At 46.0% G+C, this 20,964-nt stretch overlaps 1 protein-coding gene across 1 annotated transcript in view; it reads left to right on the top strand.

Annotated features, from left to right (window-relative positions):
- The window catches only part of LOC119434385 (nose resistant to fluoxetine protein 6), a 71,747-nt gene extending 51,076 nt beyond the window's left edge, over positions 1-20,671 (top strand). The window contains exons 3-13 of the mRNA XM_049672995.1: positions 366-568; positions 6,855-6,952; positions 9,401-9,583; positions 11,745-11,838; positions 12,044-12,142; positions 13,909-14,074; positions 15,442-15,521; positions 16,635-16,757; positions 18,250-18,370; positions 19,188-19,517; positions 20,344-20,671. Of these exons, the coding sequence (XP_049528952.1) occupies positions 366-568; positions 6,855-6,952; positions 9,401-9,583; positions 11,745-11,838; positions 12,044-12,142; positions 13,909-14,074; positions 15,442-15,521; positions 16,635-16,757; positions 18,250-18,370; positions 19,188-19,517; positions 20,344-20,613 (1,767 nt within the window). The 3' untranslated portion in view covers positions 20,614-20,671. The remainder of the gene's footprint in view (positions 1-365; positions 569-6,854; positions 6,953-9,400; positions 9,584-11,744; positions 11,839-12,043; positions 12,143-13,908; positions 14,075-15,441; positions 15,522-16,634; positions 16,758-18,249; positions 18,371-19,187; positions 19,518-20,343) is intronic.
- Positions 20,672-20,964: the final 293 nt, after the last annotated feature.

Raw genomic sequence — 20,964 nt, 5'->3', positions numbered from 1 at the left:
CGCTGTCCACGAAAGCGACATCAAACACAGATCATGTAGCTGGCTGCGGGCAGATTACATGCTTCAATGCAGGCCGCACGCTGGCATGTGCCGTTGCTGAGGGCAGAATTGCTAGTGGTTCTGGTGACTGAAAGAGAAAAGTGGGCGAGTATTAAGCGAGGCTCCCTTGTTTGCGGCCAAACATCTTCGCAGGCCGTAAGAGCATTGTGGACACATGGACCGCTGGTCTATGGCGCTCCTGCGTGCTCTACCCTGATTTAAAGCCTTCTGTCATTAAACCCAAGAATAAGCACAGGGTGGCCTCCATAGTAGCCGTCCGTCATGGTCCAAGGCAGTCCGTAAGCCGCAGCGCGCTACTCACGCAGGGCGCCAACAACCCGATGAACTGGCTAAACCAGGACCTGTTTTTCGGCATTCAAATGGGCATATGCATCCCGTCCAAGTGCTCGGGAACCGAGCTGCGCCACATGGCGGCCACGCTGCTACATCGGTACGGCTTCCACACCGTGGTGCGCGGATGCCAGGTCAACGAGGCCCGACCGCCCAAGCCCTACCAGCGCGGCCTGCTGTGAGCGAGCCTTTTTTTACCATGTCATACCGTCCCAACTTTACTATACAAAAACAGCGTCACTCCTCACGCTTTCAGTTTTTCCGAAGATATAGGCTCCAAGTCTTAGTGGAAAGGTAGAAGAATGCAATAGTATTTGTAATGAAAAACGTTCCTATACGTATAATGTCCACCCCTCCCCTCCCCCAACGTGAACGCACAGTGCGGCTATATATACTTCATCGAATGCAGTGAGCAATCAAGCAACAAGAGGTTTTTTTTTTCTTCGTGTACCTCTGTTACCGCTGGAAATAGATTAACCAACTGGCATAAATGAGTGTCAGTCAGCCTGCCAGGTGAATTCAATGCGAAGTAGAGATAAAATGTCCTTAAAGTTAACAAATCGTGAATTACGAACCTGTTCTTTGCCCGAACAGCTAAGGTTTAGCACAGCTATATATAGCGGATACGCACGTAACGCACTACATCTGTGCACTACACGTGTATTTATTCTCCATAGCTCGTGATATGTACCGGTACTAGGTTCCTCCCCCTAGACAGTAAATATTCTCTGCAGCACGACATGCGCACAATATTTTATTTCTGAGTTATTTTTCTCAAGCAATGTCCCAAGCAGCCCTGCGAGCTCATTAGGCACTTTTCGAAGCTATAGGCTTGACAAACTCGTCTTTTCTTGAATGTTTTAATGCAGCTAGCTTAGCGCACAATCCAGTTATTATAAAAGCTCCAAATGTGCTCGTTCACGGCGCCATGACCTTTGTAGTTCGAAATTTGCAGTGGAGAAGCTTTTTCATGTTTATATAGACAGTGAAATCTGTTTGAGATGGTTCTGACTGTCCGTACGATTGGGGAAGCAGCCGGTACAGCACGCTGCATGACGGAAACGACTCCTAGCGTTTGAAAAACGACACTCACGTACACATCATCTTGGCCACATCACTGAGGGGAAATGGGATAGCAGAGGCTGCTGTCCAGAACCTGGAAGACTCAGCTCGCAACATCCGTGAAACTCCATGCGTAACAGTTAGTGACATCATTGCTTTGGAAATAGAGATGCTTCATAGGAGGAGGAGAAGGAGGACAGAAAGGGGGAAGGCAGGGATGTTAATCAGAAAAGCGTCTGGCTGACTACCCTACTGTGGGGGACGGGAAAAGGAGAATAGAAAGATGAGAAAGGGAGAGAGAGAGAGAGAAAGTGGCGGTGAATTCGCGCACGCACGCGGAGGCTACCACTAAGTCAAAGGCGTTCACACAGGCCAATCACCCTCAAGAAGCACAAAAGTGCCTTCACAGCCTTCTGGGCCGACGAGCGATGGGCTCTGGTTTACGCAAATGCGAAGTGACGTATAAATTCAGAGTATAAGTTTAACTATACGCATTTTGCCAAGGCTGCTTTCCACCTTGCTAAAGGACCCCGCCGCAACATTTTTCAAGCTGCAGCTACTTTATCGCTAATATTGTGCACTCTCTCTTTCATCCCTCATCGTAGTATATTGCGCCTATAGTGGCTGCCAAGCCTGTAGCTAGGATAAAAACTCCAATTAACATTAAATATTTATGTCTCTCTCGCTGTTCAAATGTGACTGGTGGCACAGGTCGGACTGAGAGAGCACAACCCCCCCACACACACACAGCGTGTACATCCTTCTTGTGGGCACAGATATCAGCAGCAACCTCCGTTAGGGCGTGAAAACAGAGCTTGAGGACAAAGCGTCCGGTCCTCGACTCTGGCTGTGAACGACCGACTCGATCCAAGGGAGATTTACATTCTGCTTGCCATGCCGGCCCAATTGAGTCAAACTACCCATGCAGGAGGGCTAAATGGGCACTCGCTCAGCCCGACCGGCGAGCGTTTGCACCACCCTGAAAGGTAGTCTGGCAAGCTGACTGGGCCCACTTTTGCAGGATTCATGTATATGCGCTGTCTGAGGGCATTTCCCTTTGCCCTTGCGAGCGCGCTCAGTGGTACATGGCTGGTCTGGGATCAGCAAGTGCAACACGCCCACGGTCCTCGGCTAGTCGTGTTGTGATCCTTTCATCCCATGACTCATAGCCCCTATTGTGGATTGTCCAATAAACGGATGGGTAAAGCAAAATAATGATCGTAATTAAATAACATTTGCAAAATGCTATCAATGATGAATTCTACCATTATAGCTCCCTCGCATTAAGATTATTCCTTCAACAGTTTGGCAGCTTCAAAGGTATTTGAGATTAGTCCCTTGGGGCTGTCTTCATAAACACGTCTTTGTAACGGGATGTTCATTACGTAACAGGAAAAGGACAAAAAAAAAAAAACATGGATACTTAAAGCGTATCATATGGAACGATCCGAAAGACACTAAACTATTAACGCACAAAATTTTGATTCATCCTGTTGTAGATTATGCATCGCTTGTATAGAGCCTTTATAAGCAGCATGCCAATAACAATTTTGAATCAGGTTTAAAAAAAGGAAAAGAAAAAAAGACAACTCGCTTTATTTGTTGTAGTCATCACTGGTTTTGTTCACTAAAGTCTGCTTTCCCCTCCTAGAGCTTACTTTAGCTCACCACAAGACGCCAAATCGATTCAGTGATCCTCCTGCACTCTGTTATTCATTCATCTTCTTGTCTTTCCCTTGAGGCATACCTCACGTTCGCAAGAGCGTCCTCCACTATAAGTCATCACAGCCTTAACCTGAAGCCGACTGATGATTACATAATTGCTAACGACTGTAATAACCGCATCTACTGCATCTTTGTGACAGAGTGTGTAGCTTTCATAGGTAAAGTTGTTCAAGTACAGCCTGTAACTACAAGCTTCCCCTTCTGCAACGCCATGTCGTGAACCGGACATGTGCGCAGTATTCGCAGCCCACACCTGTCGTTCCCGTTGCTTTTGTGCGCACATATATGATGCGTAACTTGCTTCGTTCACGCGGCCTGACACTTCGCTTATATGAGCTGGCTATGGCGGTTTCACTTTACTAAGCGCTCCCCCTGACATGGCAGAATGCTTCAAACCTTGCCTGCACTGCCCTGCGGTCGTGCCCGTCTCCTTACGCACGTGCGTGTATTTGCTTAACTGGCATTCTCGAAAGTGTGCAACCGCCGAGAACGCCGTAAAAAGAAATGCGCTTTATTTTGTGCCACACAACAGTAAACACGTGAAGACATCCACTCAAGCGGAAACGGCGAGAAAATTGCGTCTTGTACACTTGCAGGAGTTACGCCCTCCTAATTGCGTGCGCTTTTCCTTTGGTTCCGGTCGCGCTGCCGATGCACGGTTCACGACTAATAGCCCTCAGGTCGACGGACCTTGTCCGGTACATTGAACGCAGTTTCTTTCTGGTTCCACATCGGCTTCTGGAAAAGATAAAAGCGGTGTAAATATTTAGGTCATTAGCCGATAACGCGTACTTCGAGTAAAACACTTTTTCCTTCAAAGTAATAATGACAGTAAGCGCTGTACACTGTTTCTGCGTGCACTACTGACATGGCTTTTTTGTTCTCTCTCCATCAAGTTCAAGTAATCTTGCATCGTAAGGCAGGCCAGTCACACTGGTTTGAATAACGCGCAACAACATCCTTTTCATGCTATATCGAGTAGCCTATAAGTGTACGAGATATTAGCCGAGAAGCTCGTTTAGGTGACTTCATCTGAATAACCTACACGTCCTAATAACATTCTAAGTTGCTGATTGCCTATTTAGTCAAGCCGTTGAGCGTGGATCGGTGAAGTCAAGAGCCAAGTGAAATTCCTTCCCCTCATGACTCGGCATGCAGTGCCGCCGTATTTTCCGCGCTGGGAAAACTAAAGTGTGATGAACGACATGAAGCATATTTATTTTCACATGGACTAAAGCTATCATGTCCCGCAAGGTCAGCTTCACTCTCTCTCTCGATGGTTAGCTGTCTTACAGGAATAATGCCTGCATTGAGTGATATCAAAGAAAACAAAATTCACGAGTGTCTGTTCGGGGCCAAATGTAACAGACGTGGATCAGCCTACAGCTCGTCGCAGATTGAAACTCCTGTCAACTGCCTCGATCGTTTCACACAGGATCTCTCAGATCTAACTGATTCAGAGGCCAGCGTTTTCCAGCTAATCATTAAGCTTCTGCACTAAGAGCTAACAGGAACGACGGAGAGGGTTTAAATCCTGCTTTAAGCTAAAAGAGAGTGAAGGAAAGGGAGAAACACACAGGTGCCACCCCACCCTTCATACAGATTGGGCGGAGTAAATTGGGCTAAGAGGTGCGCGCCTTCTCACTCAGACGCTGAGGCAATCGCGATGCATTGTTTATTTGGGCAGCACAATGAAAGCTGCGTAGAGGCAGGTTTAGCCGAAGCTTCCACTCTGCCACCAAGCACACAGCTCAACAAATACCAGCCTGCATGTAAATGGTAAGCTGGTCGGCCCTCTGGAGGCGCCAGAGCACATGCTTACATCGTTGGTCACGCTACACAAAGACAATGTTGACTCTTTCGTGACCAAGTCATCAACCACACAGTCTACAGCTTGCGCTGAGTCTGTTTGTGGGTGTGGTGCACGCTCGCGTATTTGGGGTGTGTACGACGTGCCTCGTCTTTCATCCTTGTTATTTGGGGTGGCGTGCTTGGCGTGTGGTCAGGCAATCCGGCTTTCATCATGAAAGCGTATCTCAATAGCTTTCTGCATACCGTCTTTGTTGAAGACATCCTCCCCCCTCCCCCTCCTCCCCTCCCCCCTCCTCCCCCCCTCCCCTCTTATAAACAACAGCTCCGAACGTGGCCAGTTCAGGAGGGGAGAGTATGAGAAACCACCGACTAAATAAATGCACAGCCGTCGCTTTTTGTATCCTTTCGTGGAAGGGCAAAATGGTCATCGAGCGAGCCCTTCTATCCACGCCGGAGCGGAGCCTGTTCACTAGCAATGCAGTCAGATTGCAGACTCTTTGGGCGATTTCAAACGGCACCTCATGCAGGATCCTCTAAGGTCCACCGGAGTTGCTTTGGTGTTGCGCTGCTAAGCCCGGAGGGCGCGGGATCAAACCGCAACCGAGTCGGCCGCATTATATGGGGTCGACATGCAAAAACACCCGTCTACCGTGCATTGGGTGCACGCCGAAGAACTCCAGGTGGTCAAAATTAGCCCGGAGCCCCACACTACGCCGTGCGCCTCATAATCGTATCGCGGTTTTGGCCGTAATACACCAGAATTTAATTTATTTTCTTAAGGATCATCTAGGCGTGGCATAGAGTGCGTCGTCTGACATGTGTATGTGCTATCAGTGTTTGTTCATTCAGCGTCTTCGAGTGGATCGCAATATTACACGAATTGAAATCGTTTTTTTTTTTATAGCCGCAATATGTTGGCCACGGTGGCCTTCACTCTGACCATCACTCGAACTGTGATCTTCAGTGTAAATGCAGGTTACTATCGTATAAAGGGTGACGTAAATCTGGTCGGTCCACGCTCAGCTGATCACTTTCACACCAAATCGCACAGTGTACACGTGTGTGTGCGCGAGTGCATGTGTACATTCGTTTGAGCATGTGTATAATTTTATATATCAGCCAAAATATTTAAAGTGGGGGGTTTTACGTGCAAGAACAATGATACGAGGCACACCGTAGTGGGGGACTCGGGATTAATTTATACCATCTGGGTTTTTTTTTTTTTACCGTGCACCCAATGCAGGGTACACGGGCGCTCTTGCATTTCGCCCCCATCGAAATGCGGACGCCACGGGCAGAATTTGATTGCGACCTCATGCTTAGCAGCCCAACGCCAAAGCCAGTAAGCAACCACGGCGGCTATCAGCCAAAATAAGACGGGAAACGAAAAGAAAGACGCAATGCGTCAACATGTACTTCAACTTAGGTGCACGTTAAAGAACGCAGGTTGTCGAAATGAATTCTAAGACCTCCACTGCGGCGTGCCTCATATTCAGATTGTGGTTTGGGAACGTAACACACCAGAATTTAATTTCACTTGCGTCAACAAGGTTTGAAACGGTGCATTTTTGTCTCCCTTATTAATAAATTAAATAAATTCTGGAGTTTTACGTGCCAAAACCACGTTCTGATTATGAGGCACACCATAATGGGGGACTCCGGAATAATTTTGACCATCTGCGCTACATGCACCCAATGCGTTTTTTCATTCCTGCTCCATGAAAATACGGCCACCGCGGTCGGGATCCAACCCGCCACCTTGTGCTTAGGTGCGCAATGTCTGCCTTTTTCTCAGTGTGTACAACATTTGCTTACAATTGGAGATTTTTAACGCTACTGTTTTTCTTATTCTTTTCTTTATGCAGCATATTCCTCGGTGTTCTAGCTGTTATTATTCTACTCGCAACTGCTTATGACGTTGCTCGCTACTACCTGCCAGAGGAGAAAAAGAAGTGCCTTCCAGGTAAGTTCAAAGGAGGCCTATGCACACATTAGATATCGTAAAAAAGAAGTTATTCACTGCGTGCAGACCTTCGTCACAGACGTGAAACACTTTTTACAAACTGATACAGCTGAATGAATTCATTCTATATGGAGGATGAAATGTGGCTCTGTCCAGGAAGTATTGAAACAACAGACAGAATTCTCAGTGCTGCCAAGCTAAGAGGTAGGGGTGTGCAAATAGTAATTTTCGAGACCAAATTGGATACAAATTGAATGGCGCCAAAAGCTAATCGAGTCAAATCGAATATCTAATACTTTTAGAATAGTTCTAGAATAATGAGCAGGCTGTTCTCACCATTATTATAAAAAAATCTTCACATCCCAGTATATTCACAACGTTAACATGTTTCTATCATTACATTGCACGTCATGAAGCGGTCTTTAACATTAGGACAAACTGAACATTAGGAGCAAATGAGCAGTTTAATCGCATATTATAAGAACTAATTGGTGAGTGTGAATCATATGACGCTTTAGTCGAAAAAGTGTGGCTCCCTAAGCGACTTTGCGTGCTCCACTTCGCAACTTAGTTTTATGAGTACTATGACTACTGGGAAGACATTTATCCCACTTTTGCTCCAATTTTATTCTCGATCGCGCGAAGTTGGCTATTTGACATATTCCAAACGTATTTGAAAAATATTCGTATTCACGAACAGTGACTATTTGGTTCCGTCTTCGAAACAAATAGGGCAATATGCGAGTCAGTATTTGAAAGTTTCGAATATTCGCACGCCCCTTATTAAGAACTGACCCGGCAAGCACGCATTGACTGACGGACAATAAGTTTTGTAAGCCACTACTTCAATTCTTGATTAAGGAGGGCCATTCACGCTTTCATTCGGATACTCCCATATGCCTCAGGACAAGATGTTCGAATAAGAAAGAAAATTAATAGCAGTGGTCGTCTAGTTATTGCGTTCATACGTTGCCAAGATGTACGGCTTTTCATCTTGGCGACTGCTGAGGCTCGTATGACGTAGGGCAGTATCGTTGATGAAAGGAATCGATGGAAGCCAGTTGCATAGCGAGAAACACGAGCAGCGTGACCAGCCCATCCGGCAACGCCTGCGCTCAAAAGCAGGTTGTCTCGAATCAGTGGACTATGGTATAGATCACGCAAACGAACTTTAATTTCGAGCGTGCAGTTCCCGCTCGATTTTATCTGAACGAACATGAAGAACATGCTTGTCTTCCACGCACCCTTAATAAAACAAACGTTATCTAAGCCTTAGGCCGATAATCAACTCACGGCGTCGTGCTTAGCAGCAGGACGCCATAGCTACTGAGTCTGCGCGGGCGGTAAATGTCGAGAAATGCCAGCAATAATGAATGACACTGAGGAATGCTTGTACCCGACCCAGCTACTATAGGTGCATTCCTTTCAAAAAAATTGCAAGTCATAGTTCTAACAATATGCGGAGGTGACATGTCGTGACGCAGAGCACGATACAACTGCTGCGGCGCAGCAGACAGATACAAGGCGTGCCACAAGGCTGGCGCCATGAGGAACACCGGGAGGAGCTTTACAGGCGTCGCATCTCAGTCGTGCACGAGCTGAGACTGACGAAAATTGTCGGCGTTGGTGCAGCGGCCAATGAAAGGATTCCATAGATTTCGCTTGACGCTTACTATCCATTCCGCTCCGACCAGTGTATGCACCAAGGTGCTATATGGACACAGCTGCTGCACGAGAACGCTAGTGTGTGCGCGCACAAAGCTCATGCCAGCAGCGGAAAGCACAACGCTGACATAGATCCACGGCCGAGCCGATTGAGTTGACGGTGCCTTGGCCTTGTCGATTTTGCAGCCAAAAGAATCGCGCGTCTGTGGAGACCTTCAATCTTCACGCGGGGCCGTGCATGCACCGTCGATACCAGGTCGGCACAACGGCGCCGGCGCGCACGCGCCTCGAGTATCCGTTTATATTTATCGCAATAAAATTGCGCTGTGGGTGTAGTTGTCACGCTGTTCGCTGAGCTTCCTCCGGGCCTGCTGGTTCACCGTCGGTATACTGTGTGCCCCAGCTAACGTTAGCCAAGCTTTTCGACGAAAAAAAACAAATAGAGGTTAAATAAACATGGTGCGAGATACAATTATAAAACATACGGTGTTTGGTTTTCAGAGGACTGACGACCGAACACCGTAGGAATTAAAATTGTATCTTGCACCGTGTTTTTTAAATCTTCTTTTTCGTTGAAGAGCTTGGCTAACGTATGTTAGCTAGGACATCCTACATATGAGCTCGAGAAAGTTACGAGTATAACAAACAGTCACAATGACTCTGTTACTCGCGCAATGTCCTCTAAAAGCTGTTCACGAAAGCTGTAACTTAGTAAAGAAGAAAATGCTGCTTTCGTTGTGCTCTTGCTTGCTCTGATTACACTTTGTTGCTGTGCGCTCGCAGAGTCGCTGACCAAGATCCTGACGGCCTTCTCGGTTGTGGCCAACACCAACATGCTGCTCACCACAGAAGCGGACAGCGAATCGGACAGCATGAAGCTGCGCTTCATTCACGGCATGCGCTTCTGGAGCTCATCCTGGGTCATTCTGGGACACACCTACTTCCTTGTCAGCGTGACCTCGTTGGGTGAGGCTGCGCTTTGAAGCGTATAGCGGAGCTTGAAAGGCTCAACAAACCGCGGCACGAAGGCCGCTGCAGCTACAAGGTATCAAAGTTCATCAACCATCTCACACATGTATTATGTCGTCATAAGCTGCCTGCGAAACTCTTTCAATAAGCCATCACGAAGAGTTAATGAAGCGCATGAAATACCTGCGGGAAGTTATAGAAGTGTTTCAAATAGGTTATCTTACTGCTGCAGTGCCTTTCCGCAACCATGCTTGAGTGGTTGAAACGTAAGCCTTGAGCGGTGGGCGAGCTGCGGGTGTCCACGTAGGGTAAACAAAGAAATATCGTAATACAAAACATCCGCAGGTTGCTTTGAGGGGGAAACACGTAGAGAGGAGCCCATGGTAGGAGAAAATAAGTTCAGTAACGTTCTTTGCATGCAGTTGGTTCATGTTGGTGGGGAGGGACCAGCGAATAAACACGAACACAATGACGTAAAACTGTACATGACAAGCGCTGGTGGAAACCAGCGCTTACATTATCCAGTTCTTCATGTTCTTGTTTATTCGCAAGTCTCTTACACTCACCAATATCATGACAGAGAGCCAGAACTTTCTCGCGCTGCACAATCCTGCAGGTGGCAGGAAGGCTGTCTAGATGCAGGCCGCTTGATAATCGCGGTTCCACGTGGTTCGTTAAATTGAAAGACGCTCAGAGCAACGCTTGTCGGTCTATCTCGTCACTGAAATCAACTCTCAAATGAATCACGCTTCGCCTCCTCGGCAAGACTGGACGCAGCTACAACAGTAACAGCAACTGCGGTTGAGTCTCGCTGACGCCAAAAAATAATCAGACACACACGCTCTGAACAAGGCTGAATGATTCGAATTACAATTTCATTTGAATGTGCCAACATTCTCAATTACGGGTCAATTTAAACCTTTAGATTGAAAATCATTGTGCTGAAAAGCAACGACGAAATTAAGGGTGGGAAGGTTTCCCACATTTCCACGCATATTTGTATGTAATTTTCACCAGCGTTAGGTGCGAAAAAAAGAATGCTGAACCTGTCACATGACATGGTATATGCCATGCGTTGCAGGGCTAATTCACCAGCTGACAGCGCAAAATGTGTTTTGATTCATTTTCCTATTTATTGGTGCTACGTGGCCACGTAAGCGTGAGCACGAACAACGCACGACCCTCAGCGACCAGACCAAACCTCGATGTAAAGACAGTGAATGAAGCATTCAGAGATACTTGCCGACAGACTGGTGCAATTATAGGCTCCAACGTAGTACCATCTCGTGTGCCGCGAGACACTCATTGCTGGCCGCAATCCGACGGCTCCGCTGGCGCGGTTTGAGTCACAGCTCAATAGTAGGCGTGCAACGCTCTATCTTGTCACTGATTCCAGGTCCGGGAGTGGGTTCGTATGGAAAAACCTCTTTTCATATTGCTTAAAAAAAGAAAAGGAAACAAAACACCCGCGATGTCTCTAGTGGGCGCACAATGTGTTTCTGCCGCAAAAACAAACGACAAAGCTTTAGTTGGACTACACTATAGCGCCACAAATTGGCGGTTTCTCCCACACGAAACCTCACGGACGGATGGTTTTTAAAGGGAGTTCGAAGTACATCTTATTGCGCAAAGTTCGAAGATGAGCATAGAAAATGGTGACGAAAAGTATTTGACGCTTTAGAATTAAAATATATATATATATCTCATTGAAGAAGCGCGACGCTTTATTTCATCTGCGTAATTAAGTATACATTCATATGTGAACCCGCCTTTGTTTATGCATATTATTTTTAATGGTTAACGAATATTTCACGCTATAGATGTAACGTTTACGTCTATGCAGTTACACTTGCTATTTGTGAATTGGGTTGGTACTAACATTATTTGCATTCTTTCTTAATTTACTTAATGTATGTACTGTCACTGTTCATATTCTTATAGTAATCTTGCTTCATGTGTGTTACTCCGGGATGTCTCGGTAAGAAACGCAGCTGTTGATCGGTATTCAATAAATCACGGCTGTGTTAAAGGCAACCATTATGCAGCCGTGAGAACAGCCCGGACAAGCTAAGGATAATTTATCTAAATAACAAAGGATACTCACAAGGCTAGTAATTTGATTTGATTTGCAATTGGCTTGGCGTTTCATTTATTGCAGCCGACTCACTCAACATAATCAAGTACCACAGCCAGGCCGCGTTCCTCATGATTGCAAACGCCTACCCATGCATCCAGACGTTCCTTTTCATCAGGTGATGAACATTCTCTATCGACGCTTGCATCCAGCGGTGGACACGGAACACGTGAAACCAATTGAACTGCCCTGAAAGCTCATTGGCGCCGCATGCTCAGTGTGCACCGCTGGCAACTGTGTTAAGTCATCTTGATGCCCCTCTAACCTTGAGCGCGTTTGCTATAGGAACCCCCGTTTTCACTTCTTTTTTTTCTGGCTCACAGCGGCTTCCTTGTGGCATACAACGTGATTAAGTACCTCAAGGATTACAAAAGAACCCTGGCCGTTCCTATCGTTTTGCTGCTGGTCCGACGATACATCAGGTACGGACAACGGCCGCTTTCCAAGAGGCCTCCTGTAGACCCTTCCAAATATTACATAAGCAAATACCTTTGATGTGAGAAAGAAGGCCCAAAGTCATAATAGTGATAATGAAAGTAAATCGAAATGTTTATTTTTTCAGAGAAATTGCAAGTGCCCAGAAAAAAAAATGCGAGCGTGACAATAAAAAGTGTAATACGCAGTCAACCGTAGGACGAGCTAATGAAGGCTGTCCAAAACTTCCTGCCTATACTAAGCAATGTTAAGCATTGTTTCTGTTTATACGGCAGCTGTCATCTTGCGGACGTCTCAGGCGCTATTCCCGTCTGATGTGCGCAGAAACCAGAGGACGACGTGACAACGACTCGCCGAACAAAGGCTTGTATCCTGCGATGTCGTACAGATAGACCAATTTCTAGAAAAAATAAATATACAAGACGCCGACACATTGACTGCTCTGGTCACTGGTTCCCATGTATGTCAAGAAAAAATGTTGCTGCTTCTGTTAAATTTAAGAGACCACGTGTGATAATGTACTGCACTCCTGCAGGCGCATACGTGTCGTTTTGCCATCCGAACACCTCTCCCCATTCGTCTCTATACGCACGCTCAACAGGACTATCAGGCATGTTATGCTCAACGCGCCGGTTCAGATCACCGAAGCTAAGCAGAATTTATCTTGCTCATTTCTAGGGAGAAAGACTGCCTGAGAGCGCCCGCTGATCGCTCCTCTTCTGCCGCGCAACAGGCCCCGTATTCACAAAAACATCTAACCTCGGAATTTCTCGCAAGAGAAAATTTGAGCCAATCTGATGCTTGACACATAATTATCGAAGGCAGCCGGCCAATGAAAAAAAAAAAAGCCCTTATGAACGAAAAGCTTTGTTAAATTGACCCCTGTGCCTAGTTTTGAACCTGGGTCTCTATAACGTAAAACTATTTCATTGTGACTTTATTCCAAACTCCTGATGTCATATTTACGTAACCAGCGACGAAAGTATCGGGTGGTGAACCGCAGTGTTGTTTGAATCGCCTAATAAATATTCTCCTCGTTTATAGGAGGTAACTTTTGTTTGCTTTGAAAGCAAATCGCATTATAGGACATTCTTATCTAATTGGCTGACCAGAGGCGAGGAGCATGCAGAAGTGGAGAGGGCTAATGGCAAAACATGGCGTAGAATCGGAAAGAATTTTTTTTTTTTTTTGCTTTTGCTCGACATAATCATGCATAATCCGTGTGTTCACGTCATATCAGATGAGCAGTTTTCGCGGTTTTCGTGACGTCCCATGATAAATAGGCGATGTAGGGGTAGCCCGAAAAATGTTTGACCAATTGTGGAGTTCTAGTGGCAGAATTGGAATAGAAACAGATTGGAATAGCTTTTCGTTATAGCGCCCCTGCATTCACAAAAACATTGTTATTCTTAAATTGTTCGCAAGAGCAGGCGCCAGCCAATTGTGATGTAGGACATATTAAAGGCAAATGAGGCTGGGTAATGGCAAACCGCTTTTTTTTTAACGAAGATCTTTGTCAATTTGGGCCTAGGTGTCCGCATTGTGTGACAGTTACGGTGTCCGCTGCTGGAGACGGTTGACCGCTGTACCTATACAGTTATAAGACAATTTTTTCATAGCGTACACTGTGAGTAACCGCACTTAATTCTAGTTAACCTTTCTGTTGTTTCTTTATTCATTTGAATTCATGCATATTTGCAAATTGAATCCTACAAGCGTCACTCTGAATCTGTTTGTTGGTACTCGTCCATAGAATCACAGCACCGGTGATGTTCCTGGTGGGCGTCTGGCTTCTATTGCCACTATTCCTCACGGGACCGCTCTTCTCCGAGTACAAGGACATCCTTTTCGGCCAATGCGAAAAGAACTGGTGGCGCGTGCTACTCCACATCAACAACTGGGTGCCCTTTTTCGACATGGTGCGTGCCCTTTGACAACCAACGTTGCCGGAGGCGGCCCTGCGTGGTTGTTCGGACCTTCAGGCCCAAAAGGTCTCGGTTGGGAGGGTTGAGCTGGCGGCTGGTACCAATGGGATCCCGGAATAGGGACTCCGCCTATTGCGAAACACCCTAAGGGCTCCATCGCTTCTTGTTTTCAATAAAGGCTTTCAAGCCAGCAAGCAAGCGCGACTCGATGACATAGGCAAGCTCTCCATAACGAAAATTTAAAAAAAGGAAAGTACAAAGGAACACCTGCTCGCATAGCTAGGCATAATTTTGCGTGACGGTCTGCAGTAAATTGCTACATTATTAAGCTTCAAAGAATGTTAGCCGGAGGTTTTACTTCTTTCAAACTAAATGTGGATGGTTTTCGCATGCGCAATACGCCATGTGCATCTAACACAGCTGAAAAAAGTTCACATATTGTCGTGTTCTATTCGATTCTAATCTAGTTATGAAAGTTTTTTTTTTTGTTTTTGTTTATTCATGTCGCAATGTTACTTTCAGAACACATTTGCTTACTATAATTACCTCCTTGTGCTAAAAGTAAAATACTCCAATCTGTTCTCGCGAACTTCATTTTCGCTCCAAGCAGCGAAGTTAATGTCTTTTATTTTCTAGAAGTTATATTGTATAACAGCAATAAGGCGTAAAAAACCAAACAAGACAAAACCGTCTTATGGTAGCACGCAATGGCAGTGCACGGAAGACAAGTACAGGTCTGTATATTCCTAGAGTAAAAACATGCACAGCGGTGCATACGCTGAACAAGGTGCACAATCAGTCGCCACATACAGGCTGCGTCTGAAAATGTTATCTACTTATCTTGTTGATACGTTCTGCTCGACAAACGTAGATAACAATGAACATTCGGCATAAAATAGTCCTTTATGGTTTGGAAGACCTGTTCAACACATTTGTGCAAAAGTTTCTAAGAATTGGTCGCCATCGTATCTTAGCACGCCACCTTTGGCTAAATAATTATAACTTGTAGTCAGCATTCTATAAATACTGGTTGAGATGCGCATTTCAAAGAGCCTGCCATCCCAGGTCGCTTGAACAAGCCATCAAGCGAAAGGGCTTCTCCAGCCAAGAATATACGAATTTACTATATCAAATTACCATTTTAAAAGCAAAGGTACTCATACTCATCCTGGACCAAAAGCCTCCAGAGGGACTGAATGTTATGATTGCAGAAAACTGACAAACGCAAGTTCACTTCCAATAGCCACAATATTATCCACTATAGATAATCTGTATGTAAATCGATTTCTAACCTTTATTTATTGTCTTCCAGACATAGCGGTTTTAAACATACCCCTTATATGTATTTCTTTTTGCCTCAGTGCCTCGGCCACCTGTGGTACATCAGCGTCGATTGGCAAATCTACGCTACCCTTTGGGTCATTCCCATGTTAATGATCAGGTACGAGATTTTAATTTATCCACTTAATGTTTGTTTCCACTGGCATCTGTTTTCATTTCCATGCATTTGGGAGCTTATAGGCTTGTTACCACAAATTCTTCGACATAAGGGCATCGGAGTCAAAGGTTCGGTACACTATTATGCCTTCCGTGCTTTGTGTGTGAAAATATTTTTAACTTCGAAAGGCATACTTCAGAATTCTGAGAAAATAAGCTTCCTTTCGGTTTTCTGCAATCCGCTAAAACCACACCATGTTAGGATAAGCCTGTGAACCACCGTTTCATATCTCGTTTTCGCTGTGGCGAAATACTGCCGTCAACACTCTTCCCACTTGTTAAATGCAAAGCTATGGCTGTCTGCACAGGTTCGCTTTTCATGAACTATCACTGTCGCGAAAGGACAGTGAACGTTAATGATAAGCGTACATATTTCAATTGGATGCTATAATAATTCATATATTCATTTGCAGAACAACAATATTCAAAACATTGTTTGAATACAGAACGACAGCGATTTAAAATTTTAGACAGACCCGAGAAGAGCGGTGGAGAAGTAAAGGACACGTGACGTGGATGAACATTTAGCGTAGTAGACTGATCTCTCGTTGTTTTCAAGGTGATCATCCCGCTCAGCAAACTTTTTTATTATTATTCTGTATTTAGGAACCAAACTATTATTGTGTCAGTTAAAGATATGACATCGACCAGAATTCCCTCCAAAACTGTTACTGAGGTGCCCAGCATCGAGTAAGACAGTTACCATGGCTTTCTTCTTCGTATAACCACTTCCAACGGCCCCAAATAGCTCTTCTGAATAATAACGTACAAATGTTATCGGTATCGGCTCCTGCTTGGAATGAATACAAAAGTATCGTACTTGGAGCGAAGCGCATGAGCACACTGTTGAACCACTGCCCAAAACACTCTGTCTTGCGGTGTCGCTTGGTTTTACATTATACAGTAGTTACAAAAACCAAATCAAGCTTATCGGGCTTGCTGGTTTTTCTCGCTCGGTCGCGACGAGACATTTTACAATGTTTACAACAGCGCCGTTACGAAGCGAAACAGCATCCAGCTCCAACCTGATTGGCCCACCTCTTGTGCGTCATTTCAGGTACAAAAAGGTTGGCTTCGCCGTGCTCACCCTCGTCGTGCTCGTCACTTCTGCAGTGGTCGCGATACAGACTCGTCTGTATGACTACGGACCTACAGCTATCTACATCGACACTAACATCAAGTGAGCCTCGCATCAATCTTTGGATAGCCGCGGACAGTGTCCCACACAACTACAAGTTAAGCGCGAGCTGTAGTTAACGCTGATTAGTGGACTGTATGAACGATTAATCAATGAACTTTACAAGCACTGGAGATGGCTGAGAGCGTCCGAATTGTAAGGGTACTCAAGAGAAACTCCAAAAAAGTAGGATGTTCAAAAGTGTTCAGCTATCGTCGGGTTATATTTAGGCTGGAGATAACAAGCGTATACGTAGTACCTGAAGAAGCCATGACTATTCCATTTTAACCACGCGCACTCTTGCAACAGTCGTTGTAGTAAACCTCTAAAAACTAACGGCCTAAAAATAAACTCAACACAGCACTGTGCAAGTATTCCAGAAAAAAAAAGTGTATGTTTCAGCAACAAGGCTTGCTGAGGCGGGCAGGAAGCCCATCACTTTTGCGTAACCTGAGCAACAGTCCTCATCCTCACTTAAGGAGACTTCCTGCGCCTCCTTTTACAAGGGCAGTCCGCTTCGCTGCGCCTGCAATGACAGTGAACATAACTCAGCCCAGTTAAGTAATATGGATGAAAAAAACGAGAATGTCATCAGAATCGATCGGTGGATATTCGTATGAAGGGTGTTTCAGCGGACACTTTCAAAAATTTTTATAGGTTGCCTGTGGCAGATAGCCCAATTCTAGTTCATGAGCTGGTCTACTCGTAAAGGCGGACATTACTTGCACAAAAATTGAAATGCCTAATAGACTAAATAACAAACATTCACTAATTAGGTTTTAACGAATTACCTTATGGCCCATATTGCAATTTATAAATTCTAGCCGTGGAGTTCGCGAGGTGGATCCACTTGGCACGAATTCCCTAACTTTGCGGAGAAATGCATTGGCGTTCCAGTTACTTTTGTGCTTCAATGCATAAAACGACTGGTGTCATCCTAAGAATTCGTTCCAAGTGGATTTGCTTTGCGAACTCCACGGCTAGAATTTGTAAATCGAAATATGGGCCATAAGGTAATTAGTTAAAAAACTCAATTAGGGAATTTTTATTAGTCAATTATGCATTTCAATTTTTTGTGCAAGTAATCTCCGCCTCTTCGACTAAACGAGCTCATGAGCTAGAATTGTGCCATCTGCCACAGGCAACCTTTAAAAATTTTTGACAGTGTTCGCTGAAACACCCTGTATGCGTTGAGCTATTATATAGTTTTTAGTCTGGGGTGCATGCATTTATTTAGCTGTTCATATATTATTATGCTCATAATAACGCTGTAAAGATAGCTAGCTCTACATGGCCAGTTGTTCAGTTCTGATTCTAGTTAATATGCAACGAACACGACAATAAGCGCAACACTACGACCCCGCGTATACTATAGTTATGCGAGTTCAGCTTGCGCAAAGAATTTGCTTTGTTCCTAGAAGTATCGCGCTCAGCTTCATTCAGATACAGGATGAACGAGAACGAGCGTCTTTGACGAGTTTTCAACCCATCGCAGCAAGACGATAGATGCTGGTAACCAGGTGTACTTCAAGCCTTTCGCCCACGCCGGAGCATTCTGCGTTGGCATCGCCACGGGCTACGCTGTCCTTGCATTCGGAGCTATGAAAATCAACCTGGTAATTCCATTTCACCTGTCCATTTACCTATGTGCTTTTTGTTGAGCCCAGTTGCGACTGAAGTCACAATAATCTTGGTCAAGTCATTTATCCTTTCACTGAGTCTGACGCGACATCCAAATTAGCATGAGGTAAAAGCCTCAAATCCATGCCTAAGGACGAAAAGCACACTCGTCCGTTGAGAGAAAACATACAACCTGCCAGTAAAACCTGAGCACATAGTGCACATTTCCGCAATCACTATTGTAGAAGACATCTCGAGGACTTGCTTCTTTTTTCGTCGTGCAAGTAAGCTATTACAGTCAATGTGTGCGGCCAACAACTCATTTACCGTTGCTAGTGGCCTGCGGTGGCGCGCCTGTCTGGGATGTTATTATTCTGCGCAAAGGTCATTTAACATACAACTACGGCCATATGAGGTTGGCGTCCAAAAAAAGACCCTTCAGTACGCAATGCGCGGTGGATCGTGTGCTTTATGTTGCCTAATGCCCTATTGCGGCCCTTTGCAATCATTTTTTGTAGCCATTGTGTGCTAAAGTAGGCAACCAGCACCGATGATATGTTTCCGTGGTTGTGGTTCAGGTTGTTTGGGTGGCAGAGAACACGGTGCTTTCTATGGGTTTGTGGCTGGCTTATTCGTGGTGCCAAACATAAAAGACAAGGATCCATGCACAGAGGACAAAAACGCACGTTTTTTCTTCTTTCATTTCCTATTATGTTTCTTGTACAAGCGCTGTGAAGAGCGATGTGCCTATTCGGCACAAGCCGTGAGCAGCCGCACATTAACGCCAACGGCGCACGCCTACTCCCGCGACAGTTGATGCAGGCGGCCATGTGGGTGCTGTCGGGCGTGATAGCCGCCGTGGTGATCTTCGGGCCATTCCGGTGGTACAAGGGCGCTGCGTATGACACGGCCGACGCGCTTCTCTACGCGGCCACACACCGCACCGCCTGGTCCCTGAGCCTGGCCTGGATGACGTTCGCCTGCGCCACTGGGCGCGGCGGCCTGGTGAACCGGTTCTTGAGCTGGGCGGCTTTCGTGCCACTCAGCAGGCTCTCTTTCTGCGCATTCCTTATGCAGACCGTGGTCATCCTCAGTAGGAGCTTGGTCACCCGAGAGCGCATTCACTACTCGCATACCTCCATGGTGCGTATGTGCAAGCTGTGAACGTCTGACTTTGCTAGTATACACAGTAAACTTGCAAACGCGCGTTATGAACGGGACATATAAGTAAATATACAGGTACAATAAACACGGCGCTTTTTTGTGGCGCATGTTTCTTTACCTATGAACCGTTCGTAACGGGCTTCTGTAAGTACACTGTGAACTACCAACTAGCCCAAATTCACCTCGCTATTACATTTTACGTGCGACCCAAACCACATAGGTCTAGCGGTGTTCCCAGGATTGCGGCAGCGACGTTTGCAATGAACTGAGAGGTGAAAAGTGCCTTTTACTCCCGAGCAGGCACTGCAGCCCATAACCAGGTTCACTCTTCAGTTCCCTCTTTACGTGCCGGTTCCCTCTTTAGGCTCCACGAGCATTCTCGAGTCAGAAGACATCCATTACGGCAATTACTGGCACCCAGAGTGAACCATGCGCAATGCGCATATGCTGTCACGAATTATGGTTATGCTGTACAGCTATGTCACTCTTAGGTTTAATGCCATGTACTGCCACTGTTAAGTTAGGAGCTAACTGTATTGGGATAAAAAGTATTTCACATGAATTGAAGTAAGACCTTGAAGCTAGTTGGACATTATTTTGCTTCTTTAGGATACCTTCCCCACAGCGTGCTTATATTGACAAGCACGAGACGGGCGTTTGCTCGGATGACGCCTATCTATAAAGAGCTTCAGTGATATTAGAATATGTCTATTCTGTGCGCGTGCAAAGCGTACAATGCGGCCGCTTCGCGTTATTTTGTTCGTAAGGTCTCAAACTGGGTCTGTACGCTCCTCCTGTCGCGCAGTTCCAAGACTTCCTGTTCGCCTTCATGATGACATACATGTGCGCCTTCCTGCTGTTCCTGGCCATCGAGGCGCCCGTCGGGAACTTGGAGAAGATGCTGTTCCTGGGCAGCACCAAACAGATGGCTCAGGCCTCGCAGCGCGCCAAGGCGCCGCATCAGCAGTCGCCGTCCGGCATCGCGGCGCCCGTCGAGGTGGTCATGATGCCGCACAAGAGGGCCGACAGCGGGCCGGACACCGACAACTACGACTCTTCCAAGAGCCGCCTCTGACAACTGGAGGCCGCTGTTCGCGCTTTTATGAGTGCCTATGTACGATACCCGCGTCTTAGCATGGACTGATGGCAAAGGTGGTCTAAACAGCGCCAAGATTCGGTCTATACCCTGCGAATGAAAAAAAAAAAAAAGAAAGAGGAACAAGGGAAGTGCTCGTCAACGCCGAGGCTTACTCGCTCACATATAGTTTTTCACCCACGCAAAGACAAGCCGCGTGGAACGTTGCACCTGAGAATTCATTCTTGCACGTCAGGGGTCGCATGTATGATCAGTCACTTCTGGTGCCACTTTCACGTTCAAACGACGCAGCATAAAGCGAGATGCCTCTTTTTCAGGCGATGTGAACTA

The sequence above is a fragment of the Dermacentor silvarum genome, chromosome 1 (assembly GCF_013339745.2).
Source record: "Dermacentor silvarum isolate Dsil-2018 chromosome 1, BIME_Dsil_1.4, whole genome shotgun sequence".
In the NCBI taxonomy this organism is placed as follows: domain Eukaryota; kingdom Metazoa; phylum Arthropoda; class Arachnida; order Ixodida; family Ixodidae; genus Dermacentor; species Dermacentor silvarum.
This window is presented reverse-complemented; position numbering and strand designations above follow the sequence as displayed.